At 46.1% G+C, this 18,920-nt stretch overlaps 1 protein-coding gene across 1 annotated transcript in view; it reads left to right on the top strand.

Moving 5' to 3' along the window:
• Nucleotides 1-1,535: 1,535 nt before the first annotated feature.
• CACNA1D (calcium voltage-gated channel subunit alpha1 D) overlaps nt 1,536-18,920 on the top strand; it is a 444,991-nt gene continuing 427,606 nt past the window's right edge. The window contains exons 1-3 of the mRNA XM_059716031.1: nt 1,536-1,727; nt 3,077-3,395; nt 6,557-6,662. Coding sequence (XP_059572014.1) covers nt 1,664-1,727; nt 3,077-3,395; nt 6,557-6,662 — 489 coding nt within the window. The 5' untranslated portion in view covers nt 1,536-1,663. The remainder of the gene's footprint in view (nt 1,728-3,076; nt 3,396-6,556; nt 6,663-18,920) is intronic.

Raw genomic sequence — 18,920 nt, 5'->3', positions numbered from 1 at the left:
AAAGTAAAACCAATTCAGATTGCCATAGTTTGACTCAGACCAGATGAAGATTGCTAAATAGTGTTCAAATTGGAGAACAGAATGTAGATTGGGGACAGGGATTTACCTGCCTTTATCAGAATTCATGCCCCTTTTATGACCAACTCTCTGCCAGGGATAACATTCATCTGTTGGTCCTGAAGAAAATGTCATTGGGCATAGATGTCCCACTAAATGTAAGGCATTTAAAAATCTTAGATGGCAACTGGCCCTAAACTCTTACTTTTTGAACCCACAGCCCTTGGGCTTTATCTCTCTTCTGCAAACTACTCCACTGTCCCTAGTTATTTTTGTTATTTATTATTAGCTGAGATGAAGGTACTTGTCAGTGAAGAATGAATGTGGGAGGGGATGCAGACAGGTATAAGGAAGGAGCTGGGAAAAGGAATAATGAATTGAGAATAAGACTGCTAGAAAAATAATAATCTAAACGCTTTCTTGAAGAAAAAATGGTGTTTTTGTTGAAACTGAAGCATTACCTAAAAAGCATATTGATTTTCAGGAAAATCCCTGATGAAGAAATATTTTGAAACCAAAAAGTTTTTGTTTAGGAGTATTTTCACCTAAAACTTCACATTTCATTTTGATTGATAGTGTGATGAAAGATATCTTTTTCATTTTTGGATTATTCCTGCATGATTTCTGGATTTCATGTACCACATTACATAATAGCTGAAATAGTGCAAGGTGTTACTTGGTACTGATGCAAAACATCTTTTTATAGAGAAAAGTGTCTCCTGTTTGTTGTAACAAAACAACAGATTGTGCATTACAGCTACTGTCCTGCAGAGCAATAATATAGAAATAATACAAACATCAAAAACCAAAGCCAAGAGTTGACATTGTAAAATGAAACTTTCTCCCCCAAATTTTCTAGAGTTGTTGGGTTTTTTTTTTTTTCTGCCAAGAATATTGCACAGAAAGTCATGAAACAAATATTTGGGTTTGCCCTGAATCCCGATGAAAATAACGTAATGAAAATAACGTTCAAAATGCCAACATGTCCTGTACCAGGGACATGCCAGGCTTTCCTGGAAGGACGGGGCTAGGAAAGACAAGCAAGTCTGAGGGCAGGGAAGGGGTGACAGGGTGGTTCCCAGCCAGGGAGCGTGACAGGGATGGAGATGGCCAAAGGCAGCGCGGGGGCACATGGACATGGGGGCGAAAACAAGGGCTGTAGCTAGTAACTCTCCAGTCGCCCGAAGAGGAGCGAGGCGTCGGGCCCGGGGTGAGGGGAAGGGGAAGGGGTGGGCGCTTGGGGCCCGGCGGCTGTCGCTGACGGGGCCTCCCCCTCGCGCCGGCGGCGGCAGGTGGCGGCGGCGGCGGCGGGGAGGAGGGAGTTAACCCCGCAGCGGCGGCGGCGGCGGCGGCGGCGGCGGCGGGTTGCTAGGGCTGAGCGCTCCGTGTCACCCGGATGTGAGTGTCATGCTGGCCCCGGCTCGGAGGGGTTTGGCAGCGGCGGCAGCAGAGAAGCGGCGGCGGCGGCGGGCGGAGGCGGAGCGGCCCCTGGCGTCTCGCTAGGCGCTGCCATGGGGGCCGGGTAGCGGGCAGGGGCGCGGGGCAGCGCGGCGGCGGCGGCTTCTCGCGTTCATTCCTCCGGCACCGGGAGCGACCGAGGGGGAGGATGCACCAGCACCAGCACCACCACCACCACCAGCAGCAGCAGCAGCAGCAGCAGCGCCCAGCAGGTGAGGGCAGCGGGGCAGCGGGGCTGGGATGCCCGGTGCCGCCGCTGGGCTGAGGGGAGCGGGCCGGGGGCGGGGAACCGGCGATGGATGCGCCGCCGCCTCGGTCGCGAGGGGAGCGGGGGCAGCGGCCGGGCGGCCCCGGGGGCCATCTTAGTGGTGCCCCGCTCCCCCGGCTCCGTGTCACACGCGCGCACATGCACCCCCAGGACATGTGCACACGCGCACGCACACACTCGCAGGGGCACACGCGCGCACGTGCACACGCAGCAGCTCTCCCGGGTCCTGCTCGGCTCGTGCCCGCGGCCGCGGGATTCAGTGCGCCGGGGCGGCGCGCGGGGCCGCGGGGCTCGGGGTCTGGCTGGTGTCTGAGGAGCCCTCGCCCCCGCCGCCGCCCCCGCCCCGGGCCGGCCGCTCCGTCTCCGCCCGCGCGGAGCCGCCTGGCATCCCTCTCGGCTCTCTGTTCCCCCACGCAACGGTGCCAGGCCTCCCTCTCTCCGTCCCTCCCTCCCTCCCTCCATCTTTTCCTTTTCCCACCCAGACATCTTGAAGTTTGGAGTTTGCTGAGGGGCACTGCCTTCCTACAGGTGCCCTCCGCGCCAGGCTGTTGCGTTAGCCAGGTGGCTCCCAAGACAGGGGCCTGTGCTGGCTTCATAAGGTTGTTTTGCCTTCCCCGGTGGCCTTCCGCACGGAGGTTATTTCAGTAGCTTTGTTGAACTCATAGTTGATTTTCCTTTGTAAAGGTCTCACAGTCTTTTCCCCTCTGGTAACTCACCGTGCACAAGGTACGGACGTTGTTGCAAGCATGTTCATTGCCAAAGGCAACCGGGTTTTCTCTTGAAAGCAGCATCCCTATATTTTCCTCTTGTAATACAGATTAGTGAAAGACTGGACTTGTTTGTTAGACCGTTTGTAGTTTCTCGGGGGGAGGGCGTTAAAATTGTGTTTTATAATGATATGTTTCATCTGTGGCTACAGATATGGAGTTATTAGATGTTTTTTAATCAGAAAAGGGGCAAAGAGTAACTATTACACTGCTTTGGCAAAATCAGTCAAAAAGAAAGAGGTAGGATTTGTTGTATGAGGCATCGTCCAGTTTGGAAAAATGCAAGATAAGGGAGGATCAATCTGTAAAGTGTATCTTTGTCAGCACATATCTTGACAGCTCTATTAAACTGATGAACGTACTGATTCCTGAACCTTTTTGTCATTGTGGAAAAAAACCCTGCTACTTAATAAATATATAAATGAAACAAAAATGCTTTGAATAAGTTTGTCCTTTTTTATCAAGAATATTTTAGCTGGCATATTTTAATGGAATTTAAAAGTAAACAACTTTTTTTCATCCACAGAGGGAAACTATGCAAGTAGCACCAGAATTCCTCTCCCTGGTGACGGACCAATTATTCAGTCAAACAGTTCAGCACCATCCAAGCAAACTGTTCTATCTTGGCAAGCTGCAATTGATGCTGCTAGACAAGCCAAGGCTGCCCAAACTATGAGCACCACGGCAGCCCAACCTGTAGGATCTCTGTCCCAAAGAAAACGCCAGCAATATGCCAAGAGCAAAAAACAGGGTAATACGTCTAACAGTCGGCCGCCCCGTGCCCTTTTCTGTTTGTCCCTCAATAACCCAATCCGAAGAGCCTGCATTAGTATAGTAGAATGGAAGTATCCTTTTGATGCAGTTTTGTTTTTACCATCTGTCCTTTGAATATCCCAAATGTGTCAAAGAGATTGTTTTAAGACCACATAAAAAAGCAGTGGCAGGTCTTGGAATAGTATTTAAGTTCTTCTATTGTAAGATTATATGGCACTGGATTTGAATTTGTTACAGAGTTTAATGTAGTCATTTTTATCTTTTTTTAAAATATTGAATTAATTTTTTCGTGTGTGCATATAAGAAATGCCATTGGTTTAAGGAGTACATTGTAATGTTTCAGGTTTCATTTTTATTTAGAAAATTATGCATTAAAACAACTGAATTGCTGGCAACAGAAATTTTAACTATTGGAGAGGTAAAACATAGTGTGCTTGTTTATATGTGTGTAATTCTCATTAATGTTAATGGTAGATACTTAAATCCCTTCTCATCAAGATGAAATGATATCCCTTAATCTATGTCATTATTCCATGGAATTTCATTTCACCAGTTGCAGTAAATGTTTGAAATACAAATATACAGAGAAGAGCAAAGTAATAGGGTTGGTGTGTTCCTCTCCTATTTTCTGTTGTAAAAAAAAAAAGACAAAAACTTCTCAGATTACTCAGGAATGGTGTTTGCTATCTGCAGAAAATATTATTCAAAAGTTAGTTATCCATTAGGTATTTGTGCATATACTGTGAAGCATTTTTTTTTCATTCTGGCAGGCTGACAGATCCATCTTGAGATCAAGATAGCCATTTCCTTTCCTCAGCTGCTACATAGGTTTTTTCATATATTGCTACTCACTTTCCTCACCATTCTTCCATCACTCCTGCTGCTTCTTTTTTTTTTTTTATATAGCTTCCGTAGCCCAAGGAACAAGTGAGAAATGTAGATCTTCCATTTAGTAATTTGCTGCATTACCACTAGGCCTCATGAGCTGGATGCAGAAGTCGTTTTAAAATAATGTTTACCTAGATGCCAAAGAGATTTGGAGAAAAGCTGGAGACTTACTCCAAACATATACGAGCAGGCTTTAATGCATGATACATACGAACTTTTGAGACACATCACAGCCAAACACATCTGGATGTGTTCCATGTACAGCAGGAGGAGAGATTGGAGTTATTAACCTGTATTCACAAGAGCTTGCATTTTTTGTGCTTCGTTGCTTTTTCTTGGTTCAGTCATTGTGGATCAGAGCTAGGATTTTAAGACTTAATTGAAAAGCTGATAATATGTATAAACACACGTATATGTGTAGTACTTCAGAAAGAGTTAGAAACAGAAAATGTCATTTTGCTGAAGGAGATGGAGTAAAAATTTGTTCTGTTAGCTTTGATAACACTTCTTGAGGAACAGATGACTATTTTAACAAGTAGTTTGCTAAGTACAAAACTAAACGTGTTCCTTTAAACAGACCACCCAGCCTGAGAGTTATACATACAAAATGTTTTGGCAATGGTTAGCATATTTCTAAAGACGCTCTTTTGAGTTATTTTTAGTATAATTTAGGTACAAATTAAGTACAATAGGAAAAATCTGCTGTAATTTAAACTGGTACAAATCGAAAATAATTCCTGTAAATTGAACTCTCAGTTTCAGGTTAGTTCAATAAAATTCCTCTGGACTCGGAATAGAATAGTTTAGAGCAGAATTTGGCATTACATAATAAAGCAATAACTTGCTAATATGAAAACTGATATCTACTCAATTCAGTTAAAAGAAAAATACAGATTATGATGTTTCTTTTTACTTTGAGCTGTATATAACAATCATTGATCTTAATAGGAGTTTTGACCATAAACCCCATTAGAGGGCCAGCAAAATAGTCCTGTGAAGAGGGCCAGCAAAATAGAACTTAAGTGGGCCCAGGAGATGTTAAATCATTGTAGTAGCATTTGGCACAGAACAAAATTTTATCCAAAGAGAATATGAATCTAAGTCCAATAAGATTGTATTCAGTATACTTCTCTAGATTCATGGATAGAACTCCCATAGATAGAATTCAATGGGAGTTGTGCATGCAATTGAGGACAGTATATCATACAGACAGTATGTCTGTCTATTTAGAGACATACTGTTTATGTCTCTAAATAGAAATAAATGAAAAACCCTGCCTCCCTCCCTAAACACACACATCAAGATGAGGTATAAGGGCTTGTATTCATGAATCTCATGAGATTTTTGGGAATTTTTTTGTGAGGAGGGAATTGAATTGGCTTCCTGTTGCTGTCATTCAGCCTTTGGGCTAGGATAGTGGCTGTAGTTCCTGTTATCTTTTGTATGACAACTTGAAACCACTGCTCTGTATTATTGTAAGACAAGTAGTCACATGTCTAGCCTTTTCCCTACTCACTTCGACTAGGTACAGACATTACACATTTACTGATGTAAGTGATCAGAAACCAGTGTATACCTGTAACAGAACAGAAATTTGGCACATATTGACAGGTTTAAAAATGGAGGAAACCAGTCTAAGATTTGCCCTCCCCACTAAAGGGCAAATATGTGTTCTGTTTGCTACCAATTTAAACTAGGATGTATACAGAAAACCATGTAACTTAGATTGATTCTGGCTTGCCTGCTTTTTGAATGTCTGTACAAAGCCCTAAGCTCCTATCTCCTGGCTTTGGCTGAGACAGAGCTGATGGGGTGCATGGCTGTTACAAGTTGAAAAAGGGGTGCAGAACCTTTTAGTGGGCTCATTACAGACTTTCTGGGCCCTCACACAGCAGAACTGTTGCAGTTCTATTTTACTGGATACCTTCCTTATCCCCTACTGTGGACTTCATCCAGTATGGTTTATTTTTCCCATGATACATATTTGTAACTTCTACTGTTAGTGGAAGTATGCATGCATAGGTTGGGAGAACAGATTTTTAAATATTCCATACAACCTGATGGACAACATACTGATCTAATATTGTGTGATTAGATTTCCTTCTCAGAATTTAATATACAGTATTCTGGCAGGATGAATGTTGATAGGCTTCTTGTCACAGAAATGGAGAGGACAATGAAAGATTGGAAAACAGTATGATGTGGTGATACACCTAATGCTGGTTGTCAGTCACCAAACAGAAGATATAAGCTATGAATTCAAAGTGTAGAAAGCCAAAGTAAAATTAGACTAAATATGAAGAGACATTAAATATCCATGTATTCCTTAATAAGATATTTTCAGACCATTTGACATATTTATACTACTGGCTATTTTTGCCAATTGTGTGGCCTTAGCTGTTTACATCCCATTCCCAGAAGATGATTCTAATTCAACTAATCATAACTTGGTAAGTATTCTTGGATTTCTTTTTTATATTTTTTATATTTCTTTTGGTTTATTATATACCTCAACAGTTGTCCAGTTAGCTGTTAATGTTTGGGAACTGTGTTGATATTAATAATAGTTTTAGTCAGAAAAGGAAGGGATTTAACAAAACTTCTTTGAAATATTCTATTGCTTTGGTTTTCAGCATATGTTCAGTATATGCTCCTCTGTTGCAAGAAGGCTTACAGTAGTGACAAATTTGGAGGGCAATGTAAATACATTATATGCTGAAGATAAGATATATATAATAGATGAATATATAAGAACTGTAATGAAATGTGTCTGTTGCAGCTGTTCATATTAAATCTTTGTTTTGTGCTTTTTAAGTTTCTATGCCATGCCTCTTGAATTTTGGCTGTTCTTCCTAATATGTCTCATGTGTTTTTAGATTTTAATTCTCAAAAATGTTTAGGCTTTGTATCAGTTGTTGAGCTTTTACTTTAATAGAAACTGTTCCAAGACAAGAATTTGTAGCATGAATCCTGTTGTACTGTTGTTAACTAATTAGAATGCTGTCATCAAGAAAAGGGATGGAGAGATATAAGGTGGTGGTGATGTTTTTTTAATGAAGACATTCTACAGGCATCTGAATGTTTCAGATTGAGTTTTTAAGTAGACTCATGTTATTATAGCAGAGTTCCCCCCCAAAAGGTTATATATGTATTATGTGAAACACTGTTGTCTCGTATCAAAAATAATTTTCTAACATTTTGAGCTATTCCTTGTCATTTGGAATATAGGTTAATGTTATATTGAAAAAAATGTAGTTTCATTGCAATAATCTTTTATAATACTATGTATAATATATATGGCATCCAGTTTTAATATTGGGTGGCACTACATTAATTCCATTGTTTATATTGAATAGTATCCTTTATGTTTATTAAGAATCATTTGAAAAACTAAGGAGAGGACCAGTTAAAGGTCCTGCTCAATTTTGACTTATTAAAAATTTATATGAGGTTTTTGCCTTTGCAAGGAATGAAATATTGGGCCTCAAACTAGTAAAAAGATAACGTGGGATTATTTTTACGTGTAATGAAATAGTCTTATATCAGATAAATATTTGTTCAGGTTACTAATGTTAAATTTAGTTATTTTTCCCAGAGATGATGATTCTATATATGTAGCTCCATTTTATGCTGTTATTATTTGCCAAGTGGGCAGTATTAACCAAACATAGGCAGCAAAAAATGCTGGCAAACAACAGGTTAGTCCAGGTCAGTGTGAAGAACAATTTATGCAGCTGTCTGTCTGAGACAATCAACAGTCTGCTTTATCTCTGAAAAATTAAGGGCACAAATCTTCATAACTGTCAGTCCATCAGGTCACTGTTAATAACCAGTTTTATAGTATCATATGAAAATGGTAAACCACTAGGTTGTGTCGGAGGTTGAAAATTTTATAGCAACATTTTTAGCATTAGTTTTATGAAGCCTGAAGTCAAATTTATCTGACCTAATTTTACACTGTGTTAATATTTAAGATTAAATTGTATATTTATTCTTTTCTTTCCAGTCTCTTTTAATAAATGTGAACAGATAGGTTGAAGCAGAAGGAAACTTCATTCTTTTATCTCAGAGGTTCACATCTATTTTTAATAGCGAGACTCTTTCTGGATTTTTTACATAAATCAATAAATTCCACATGTTGACCACTTTCATCCTCTCTTACACTGGTGTAGATTCTGAGTAATTCTATTGAGCTTAATGGAAGAAAAGAATTTATTTTCAAAGTAGATTTTAGATACTGGGCCAGAATTAGCCAGATGAAGGGGAAAAGCACATGTTTTGTGTATGTGACTGGAATCAGACTGGACTAGCTGTTTCTGTGGTGGTAGTTCTGCATTATGAAATGGACTGACCTGTGTTTTGGACCCATGTCTCTCTTTGGAATCCCACTGGCATTGATTCTGCCTGCTGTAGCCCTCTCAATATAGGTAGAGACATAGAGAGGGAGCAACACATGGATATGGATATGTGCTTGGAAATCCTCCAGGCTTAGAGGAATGTCTGCTATAAATGGGGGCTATTGCTTGGGAGCTCCATGCTGTTCTTGGACCCCATGCTCAATGAAGTGAGACCAAGCAGTTTCAGCTGTATTTTGGAGGAAGTAGAGATCATATAGTTGGCTGATTACAACTCCTTCTTCCATTGCAGCTGAGTGCAAAAGCTTTTCTTCTCATTCGCTCCTGTTAATTTGATATTCCAAGAGAATATTAAGTCACCTGCAGCCCAGATGTCTGTTTTCATGTTTTTAGTTTAATAAAACAAAAGAAAGACAAGAGTAAATGGAAGACAAATTAAACAGTTGTTCATCACTAAATGTGGAAGTACCTAGGAGTGATGTGGTGAGAGCTGTACTGTCCATCTTGACCGGGACCCCCCTTCCCTCAACTCGTCTGCCATGACTTGGTGTTACTGGATGAAAAAGGAGGGGTTCAGTGGTGATCCTCTTCCTAGGGACCCCAGGGATGGAGGTACTCACAGTCTCGATGTGATGTTCCATGGGGCTCCGCCTTGCCTACAACCCATCGACTTGCCAACTGATTGGTGCAGCCAGTGTTGTCCAGCTGTGCCCAGTAGACCCCGATTTCCCCGGGGACCAGCGTCAGCGTAAATTCCTATGGGCTAGCCTGGCTGCTATGGCTGCTGGAATCCTTTATTGTGGCCAGGCTTCTGTCTCCTCTTTTCTTTTTTTTCTCTCTGGCATCCTCCCCCTTGCCTCTGGGAGGAATGCCTCTGATGAATTCTCTTGGAAATTGGATGCTGGGGTGGTGGAGGGGGATGGAACGGGCTCCTCCCTCCCAGTCTAATGCAGGGGCACTGCTTCCCCTGCTTTGGACTCCAGCCCCTGGCCAGCTTCAAGGCTCCTGCCAGCCACTGGAGCCTCCCCACGCCAAGCGTGCTCTTAGCCGGCGTGCTCCTCCTCCCTGCCTCTGGGTTCTGGTGGGGCTTTTCAATCTTCCCGTGGTGGTGTCTCCGGCCACCGTGATTGGCCCAGGGTTTCCCCGCCCCGGGAACAGCTGATTGAAGAGCCGGCATAGCACCAGCTCATGTGACCATGGCTCCTGCTCCGGCTCTGGCTCCGGTTGAATGCCGGGAGGTAAGTTTCCCTGGGCGGGGGGGGGGTGTTTGGGTGGTGTGGGGCTCGTGGGGCTTCCCCCACCCCCTTCTGGTGCCTGTGGGGGCTTCTCGCTGCCACACTAAATATAATTCATGTTTCAGGGGTGTAGGTTGTAGCCGTGTTGGTCTAAGGACATAGGCAGACAAGGTTCTTTGGGTAAATCTGATATCTTTTTTAGACCAACTCAAATAGTTGGGAAAATTATTCTTAGCAAGCTTTTGGGCACAGACACCCTTCATCAGGTGTCTGCAGATTGTCTGTGCTCTTCCTGGATGGAGTGGTAAGGCAGCCAGAGGCCAGTACCTATGCAAGAAAACCAGTCAGTTAAAATGTAAATTGAGGTGGTCAGTAGATGTGAGAGAGGTGGTGGGTTGGGAGGAGGTATGAATGTAGCTGTAGTCGAAGGATGAGAGACAGGCAGGTGAGGGAAGGGAATGAGAATAGCTGTTAAAAACTGGAGGGTTTGCCTGGAGAGTCAGATTTAGGCAGGTTATAATGTGTCATAAATCCAATATCTGTATTTAGTCCATGATTTTTTGTATCCAGTAGCTTGATCAAGTGAAGTTCATAGGCTCATCTGTGAAAGGTATTTTGTAAATTCAAAGTGAATTTACAGAATTACAGTAATTACAAAAATTCAAAGGGAATTTACAAAATATCTTTCACAATTGAGCCTATGAACTTAACTTCATCAATCTACTGGATACAAAAAATCATGGACTAAATACAGACATTGGATTTATGATACATTATAACCTGCCTGACACCTGACTCCCCAGGTGAACCCTCCACTTTTTACCAGCTACTCTCATTCCCTTCCCCCACCCCTCCTGTCTCTCATCCTTTGACTACAGCTACATTCATGCCCCCTTCTCCCCTCCCCCCCACCTGTTTCCCACCTACTGACCATCTCAATTTACATTTTAACTGATTGGCTTTCTTGCATATGTACTGACCTCTGACTGCTTTTTCACTCCATCCAGGAAGAGTACAGACCAACTACAGATGCTTCCTCAGCCTGATGAGAGGTGTTTGTGCCCGAAAACTTGCAAAGAAGATTTTTTCCAACTATTTGAGTTGGTCTAATAAAAGATTTACCCAAAGAACCTTGTCTCACTAAATATAAAGCAGTCGTTTAAAATTTAATGATATCTCAAATGCTTACATTTTAGACATTTAAATTTGTATGGATACCATTTTGTAAAACAGGATTAGGTTCTCAGCTGGTGTAACTTACTATTAATTGACTTAGCGGTCATGACACTACTTTATACCAACAGAATTTGCCTCATAATTTTTACATTTGCAAAATGTATATACCCCAAAACATAAGGCTATTAAATTAATGCTTGTGATTTACATGTTCTAAACCTGATTAGGGTCTTGGAAAGCAGGAGAAGTTGGGACAGTTGTTAGTGGGAGCCTGGAAATCAAGAATTTACTCTTGTTTTACAGAAAAGTTAGAGGATCACATCCCTTCCTGCACACCTTAGTGCACAGGAGAAGTATTTCGCTGCAGATTTGAGGAAGTATGCAGTGGAGACCTCCGTCCACATTGCATATGCAGGGCAGAGATTCTCCTGTGGGTTTCTGATGGTGCAAAATAGAAGAGCTTCTTTCCTGTGGACTTTCCAAAATGCAAGCTATTGGACTAAATCTTTACTCATAACTTAGTCAGTAAAGTATTAGATTATATAATTGATTGAATTGTCATTGAGCGTTTCTGATGAAGAAAGATCACCAATGGGGAAGTAACAAAGAAAGCATTCTATTTCACAAAAATAGTTTATGCAACTCATTCTCCAGTAGAAGCAATCAGAACGTAATCTATTATACACCATAATATTAATTACAAAATGTATTTTGTGACAAATTAATTTGTTTAAAATATGACAAACATTGCCAGGAAAATAGAAATGGATTTGACAAACAGAAGTAATAAATCACACATATACATACAACATACTTTCAAATTCTCCCATGTCTTAGACTTGTAATAATTTACAAAGGAGTCAATTTTTAATTCTCAAACTTGGAGAGACTCATTTGTAGAGGGAGCGATGCCGTTATCATTGCAACAGTAGGATATCTTAAGAAAAATATTAGCATGAAGGTTGTTCATTTTCTCTGTGTTCAATGATTGCTCTTTGCTGAGATGGCCATCAAGAGTGCCAGCTGTGGTGGTTGTGGATTTTGTGGCATAACCAGTAACACACCATGAGTTGATAAAACTAACAGAATCAGTATTAGGGAAGGCTGTTGTGTAGTATTGGTAACTTTCCGTGTAACACACTCCCCTCCTAAGGATTGGGTAGGGAAGCCCAGGTTTCTTTCTCCTAATACTGTGGGCAGGTGCAATCTTGTGCATCTTTTTAGTTAATCAAAGTCTAGTAGACATCCTTTTCATGGCTGTGGAGATAGGCTCAATGTGCTACTCTGTATACATTTCTCTTTCTTGTTTCCTGAGCTGGAGGAGTAGGGCTTTCACACACTGTTTTATTCCTGTCTCATAAGGCTGAAGGGGCAGGATGACTACTTTTTTCACCATGTGCTGCCTTGGTGGTATCTCCTCTCTCTCTAGATATTAGTATGTCAGTATGTACAAGGCCCAAATGACATAGAACAATGTGTTGTAAGCATAGCAGGAATCTGAGAATTAAATTGTCAGGGAGGGCGATCTTTGGCAGCTCACCAATTTAAGATTCCTGTGTTGAGCAAGTAAGCCCTTTTTGGAGGTTTGTTGAGAGTCTGTCTTTCCTAGCAGTAGCATAACTAGGAGTAGGTGAAGAGGGGCATAAACCCTGGGAGCTGATTAAGAGGGGGCACTGGCACGGCAGCTGTGGGGCACTGGAATCAAATCAGCTATGCTACAGGTTTGGGCTGTGTGAGCTCAAACAGGCTGTTGGATCCCAGCAGATAAGCACTGCTCAGGGAAGAAGCAGGGGGAAAAGACAGGGGGTGCCCCCCTACCACCAAATTAGAGGTTTTATTTCTTCATTCAGCTTGGCATTTGGGCTAGGGACAGACACTACACATAAACTGGTTTAAACTTGTAACAGAACAGACATTCAGTGCACATAAACCAGCTTGAAAATGGCTGAAACTGGTTTGAGATAAACCTGGTTGAATGCAGTATCAGACCTAACTGATTTCGCTCAAACTGGTTTATGCAATACCTGTCCCAGATCCCTTGCTGGTTTAAGTTAAACCAGACTCTCCCAGAATCCCAGCATGCTTTCTGGGCTGGCCCCGCTTCTCTGCTGTCTAGCCAGAGCAGGGATAGGATATGGCAAGACACCGGCCAGCATGGCCCTGTTAAAGCAAAGTAGGCAGAGAGGGGGTTAATTCTTCCCTCCTTCCCCTATTCTACCACTGCAGCCAGGGTCTGCCTGTCAGCTGGGGAGCAGGGGGGAGGGAGCTACAGTAGTGGCCCTTGGGGCTGGCAGACTGGTTGCAGGGCAGAAGAGACCAGAAGGGATGGAGGGTGGCATTAACCATTCTCCCTGCCCCCTTCACCTTAACGGGGCCATGCTGGGATCGTTGTCCTGCAGGGCAGGGAGGGGGGCTTTGTTTTGTGGTGGGGGGGATTACTCCTCTTCCCCGGCGCCCTCTCCCCAGCGCTGTCGCAAGGCTAGGGGGGCTGTATGTGAGGCTGCCCAGCCTCGAAGGGGGATGCTTCCCCCGTTCTTCACTCCCTGTGGCTGTGGCTCAGCTACAGTCTCTCCCTGTGCTCTGGCTAGGCAGTGCCGGACAGAGCCCCCCTCACCCATTGGGGGGGGGGAACAGGGGGAAGAGTCCCCCTCTGGGGCTGGGGCTGGGCTGGGCAACCTTGCATAGATACTTCCCCTCCATGGGGTGGCGGGGGCTCTGTTCAGTACCGGGGTGGAAACTTCCCCCTTGCCCGCCTCCTCCTCCTCCTGCTGTCCCCCGCCACCGTGGGACACAGAGGGGAGACTCTTGTGGTGCTCTCTGGCCCGGCCTGGCTCAGCCAGGTCACAGGGAGCAACTGTAACAGCTGCAGTTGCCAGGGGTGGCTGTGGCCCTGCAGCCCGGCTTGGCCTGGCTTCTCTCAGCCCCGGCTAAGGTAGCTGCTAGGTAGGGTCAGGCCAGGCTGGTCTGGAGGGGCAGGGCCACCCCCAGCAGGTGCATCTCAGTGATCGGCAGGTGAGCACAGCCAGGCAGCTGCTTCCTCTGTCAGTGAGCACAGCCTGGTGTGTGTGGCTGGCAGCTGGCTGGGCAATGCTTATCTGGGCCCACTTGGAGGCAAAGTGGGCCCAGAGCCCAGCATCTGCCCACCATGGAGGCTTGCTGAGGCCCCATGAGCCCCCACGGTGCCTCCAAGTGGACCAGATCAGTGCTGCCTGGCCAGCTGCTGGCCACATGCTGGGCTGCGCTTACTGACAGGGGTAGCAGCTGCCTGACTGTGCTCGCCTTCTCATCATTGAGCTGCACCTGCCAGGGGTGGCCCACTCGAGCCCCACCAAGTGGCTGCCTTAGCTGGGGCTGAGTGAGGCCAGGCTGGGCCATGGGACTGGGGTCACCACCCGCAGCTGCAACTTTATTACAGCAGTTTCCTGTGCCCGAGCTGGGCCAGGTCAGGCCGGGGAGCACCACAAGAGCCTCCCCTTCCCTCCCCTTCCCACACTGTGGTTGTGGGGGCTGTGGAGGAGGAGCGAAGGAAGAGTACCCCCCAGCATGGAACACAGCCCCCCTCCCCACCCTGTGGGAGGGGAGGGGGGAAGAGTCCTCATTTGGGACTGGACAGCATCTCATGAAGCCCCCCTCTCCACCCCTTGGTGGGGCAGAAGCAGGGGGAAGAGTCCTCCTTTGGGACTGGGCAGCCTTACAGTGCCCCTCTCCCTGCCCCACAGGGTGGGGGAGGAGGAGGAGTGGGAAGAGCCCCCCAGCACTGAACAGAGCCCCCTGCCCCCAGTGGTGGGGGAGAGGGAGGAGGGGGAAGAGTTTCCCTCTGGGGCTGGGCAGCCCTTTGTTCTGGGATTGCTCCCAGCTGTCCGGGAGCTGCTGGGGTGGGCAGAGCTCTCCCTTCCTCATCCTCCCCTCTCCCCGCCACAGCAGATGCTCCTCTTTCCCCAGCCTCTGAACCCTGCAGGCCGAGGTGGGGGTTTAAACTCCTTCTCGGTCTTACTCAGGACTGCCAGGTTCTGGCCACACCTCCCTCAGCTCAGCTTCCCTGTTGGAAGGGAAGGACTGCTTTAGCACCACCAGGCTTCTGGCCTGAGCCACTGCAGGCATGTACCGAACGTCTACCCACTTGCAAACTGGTTCACTCTGCGGGTTAGATTAATCTGCAAAAATTGAATCAATTCAGGCTGGGGCTTTTTGAATGTCTGTACCTAGTTTTGGTGGCACCTTTGGTGCGGCAAACAAGAAGTTTAACTAAAGCTGCCTTGACACCACCCTGGTCTCATTCCCCATTCTGTAGAGCTAAAGCTCCACAGCTGTTGAGACCTGAGAGCCCCCTGCCTTTTCCTTTCCAATCCTGGACACCACTCAGAGCCTTAGGTTTGCCCTTGGGTGCTCTCCCCAACTTTTCCCAGGGTGACAAAAGAGCTTGCTATGCCTCCGTTCCTCAGACTTAGCCACTGTGACGTGTGCCAGTGGGGCAGTCTTCTTTCCTTGCTTGAATGAAACAGTGCTTGTGCTTGTCTGAAGGAGGAATATAACCGCTTGGCTCGTGCTTGCAGGGAAGCAGTGAGGAAGGCCAAAGCAGAAACAGAGTTCAGGCTGGCAACTAAGATTAAAGGAAACAAAAAGTCCTTTAAGTCATAGGGAGCAAGAAGAAGGTGCAGGGTAACATAGGACTGCTACAGGATGGACTAGGGCAACTCATAACTGATAGGATGGACAAAGCTGAGCTCTTAAACGATTTCTTTGCATCCGTGTTCCTGGTCACAGATACAAACACATCTCCCAATGAGACTTTAGTCTGGCTTGAGAGAGATACCAGTCTACCAGCGGTTGGCGCTGACCTGGTGAAGGGGCACTTGGAGGGGTTGGATGTATTTAAGTCAGCAGGCCCTGATAATCTTCACCCAAGGGTACTAAAGGAATTGTCCAGTGTCATAGCGAAACCACTGGTGCAACTATTTGAGAGCTCATGGCGCTCAGGACAGGTCCTGGATGACTGGAAAAGGGCCAGTGCTGTCCCTATTTTCAAGAAGGGGAGGAAGGAGGATCTGGGTAATCATAGGCCGGTTAGCCTCACCTCTATTCTTGGCAAGACCTTAGAAAAAAACATTAAGTATCACATTTGTGTGGGGCCAGCGGGTAATACAGGTCAGTCGCATCATACGTGCATTTAATTTGCGCGAATTGAACTATACGCGGGTGGGAGGTGGGGCAGGGCTTGAGTTTGCATGCGGTGCTGCTGCTTACCTGGAGGCCCATTATGGCGGTGACGCCTACTGCCTCCAAAACCTCCTGCTGTTGACATGGAGCCGTGCCTGGAGCTGTGTGGTCGGCCTCTGGGCGGCAGTGGCAGCGTGGTGGTGGCCAGGCGGCACGCAGCCATCCCCACCACCACCCCGCGCCGCACAGCTGCCGCCGGCCGCACAGCTCTAAGCATGGTGCCGCGTGCAAACTCAAGCCCCGCCCCCCTCCCACCCTGCGTATAGTCACCGATTTTTGCCTTACGCGATTTTCGCCTTACGTGCTGACTTCAGCACCTAACCCCCACGTAAGATGCGACTGACCTGTACAGTGTTAAGGGGCAACCAACATGGGTTTATAGCAGGCAGATCCTGTCTGACTAACCTGATCTCTTTTTATGATTGGGTCACAAAGTGCTTAGATGAAGGAGTAGAGGTAGATGTTATTTACTTGGATTTTAAAAAGGCTTTTGACACAGTGTCACACCCAGTTCTTACAAGTAAACTAAGTAGCTGTGACGTGGATTTTTTCACTGTCAGGTGGGTGTAAAGCTGGTTTATGGGACGTACCCAGAGAGTGGTGGTGGATGGGTCGGTTTCTACCTGGAGAGATGTGGGCAGTTGTGTCCCTCAAGGCTCTGTCCTTGGACCAGTACTGTTCAATATTTTCATCAGTGATCTCGATGAGGGTATAGAAAGCACTCTGTCCACATTCACAGATGACACCAAACTATGGGGTATAGTAAACACACTAGAGGGTAGGGAGTGAATTCAGGCAAATTTAGACAGAAGTGGGTGGATCAGAGTAGGATGCAATTTAACAAAGATAAATACAAAGTGCTACACCTTGGGAGAAAGAATCACCAATGCCCCTATACACTGGGAAGTACCATTCTATGTAGCGCAGCAGCAGAAAGGGATTCATAGATTCATAGATTCATAGATGTTAGGGTCGGAAGGGACCTCAATAGATCATCAAGTCCGACCCCCTGCATAAGCAGGAAAGAGTGCTGGGTCTAGATGACCCCAGCTAGATACTCGTCTAACCTCCTCTTGAAGACCCCCAGGGTAGGGGAGAGCACCACCTCCCTTGGGAGCCCGTTCCAGACCTTGGCCACTCGAACTGTGAAGAAGTTCTTCCTAATGTCCAGTCTAAATCTGCTCTCTGCTAGCTTGTGGCCATTGTTTCTTGTAACCCCCGGGGGCGCCTTGGTGAATAAATCCTCACCAATTCCCTTCTGTGCCCCCGTGATGAACTTATAGGCAGCCACAAGGTTGCCTCTCAACCTTCTCTTGCGGAGGCTGAAAAGGTCCAGTTTCTCTAGTCTCTCCTCGTAGGGCTTGGTCTGCAGGCCCTTGACCATACGAGTTGCCCTTCTCTGGACCCTCTCCAGGTTATCCGCATCCTTCTTGAAGTGTGGCGCCCAGAATTGCACGCAGTACTCCAACTGCGGTCTGACCAACGCCCTATAGAGGGGAAGTATCACCTCCCTGGACCTATTTGTCATGCATCTGCTGATGCACGATAAAGTGCCATTGGCTTTTCTGATGGCTTCGTCACACTGCCGGCTCATGTTCAACTTGGAGTCCACTAGGACTCCAAGATCCCTTTCCACCTCTGTGCCACCCAGCAGGTCATTCCCTAGGCTGTAGGTGTGCTGGACATTTTTCCTCCCTAGGTGCAGCACTTTGCATTTCTCCTTGTTGAACTGCATCCTGTTGTTTTCTGCCCACTTGTCCAGCCTATCCAGGTCTGCCTGCAGCTGTTCCCTGCCCTCTGGCGTGTCCACTTCTTCCCATAGCTTTGTGTCATCTGCAAACTTGGACAGAGTACATTTCACTCCCACGTCCAAGTCGCTGATGAAGACATTAAAGAGTATCGGTCCAAGGACCGAACCCTGCGGGACCCCACTGCCCACACCCTTCCAGGTCGAGACCGACCCATCCACCACGACTCTTTGGGTGCGACCCTCCAGCCAATTCGCCACCCACCGGACTGTGCAGTCATCCACATCACAGCCTCTTAATTTGTTCACCAGTATGGGGTGGGATACCATATCGAAGGCCTTCCTGAAGTCCAAGTGGGATACCGTATCGAAGGCCTTCCTGAAGTCCAAGATCTTGGAGTCACAGTCAACAGAAAATGAATGTGTGTCACCAATGTGACGAGGTAATAAGTAAAGCTAACTGCATTCTTTCCTGCATTAGTAGGTGCATCACGAGCAGGTCTAGGGAGGTGATACTTCCCCTCTATGTGGCATTGGTGAAGCCACAACTGGAGTACTGTGTCCAGTTTTGGGCGCTGCGCTTCAAGAGGGATGTGTATAACCTGGAAAGGGTTCAGAGGAGAGCTACTTATATGGTTGAGGGCCTGCAGGTAAGATCCTATGAAGACAGACTGAGGGACGTGAATCTCTTCAGCCTCTGCAAGAGAAGGCTGAGAGGTGATCTTGTGGCTGTCTACAAACTCATGGGGGGCAAGGGATCAGCAGGGAATAGGGGATACTCTGTTTACCAGGGCACCTCTCGGGGTTACTAGAACAACAGCCAAAAACTGAAGGAAAGTAGATTTAGCTTGGGCGCAAGGAAGAAATTCTTTACGGGGAGGGTTGCCAAAATATGGAATGGACTTCCAAGGGAGGTGGTGCTTTCCCCTACCTTGCAGGTGTTCAAGAGGAGACTACACAAGCACCCAGCTGGGGTCA

Source organism: Alligator mississippiensis, chromosome 12 (assembly GCF_030867095.1).
Source record: "Alligator mississippiensis isolate rAllMis1 chromosome 12, rAllMis1, whole genome shotgun sequence".
NCBI lineage: Eukaryota > Metazoa > Chordata > Crocodylia > Alligatoridae > Alligator > Alligator mississippiensis.
This window is presented reverse-complemented; position numbering and strand designations above follow the sequence as displayed.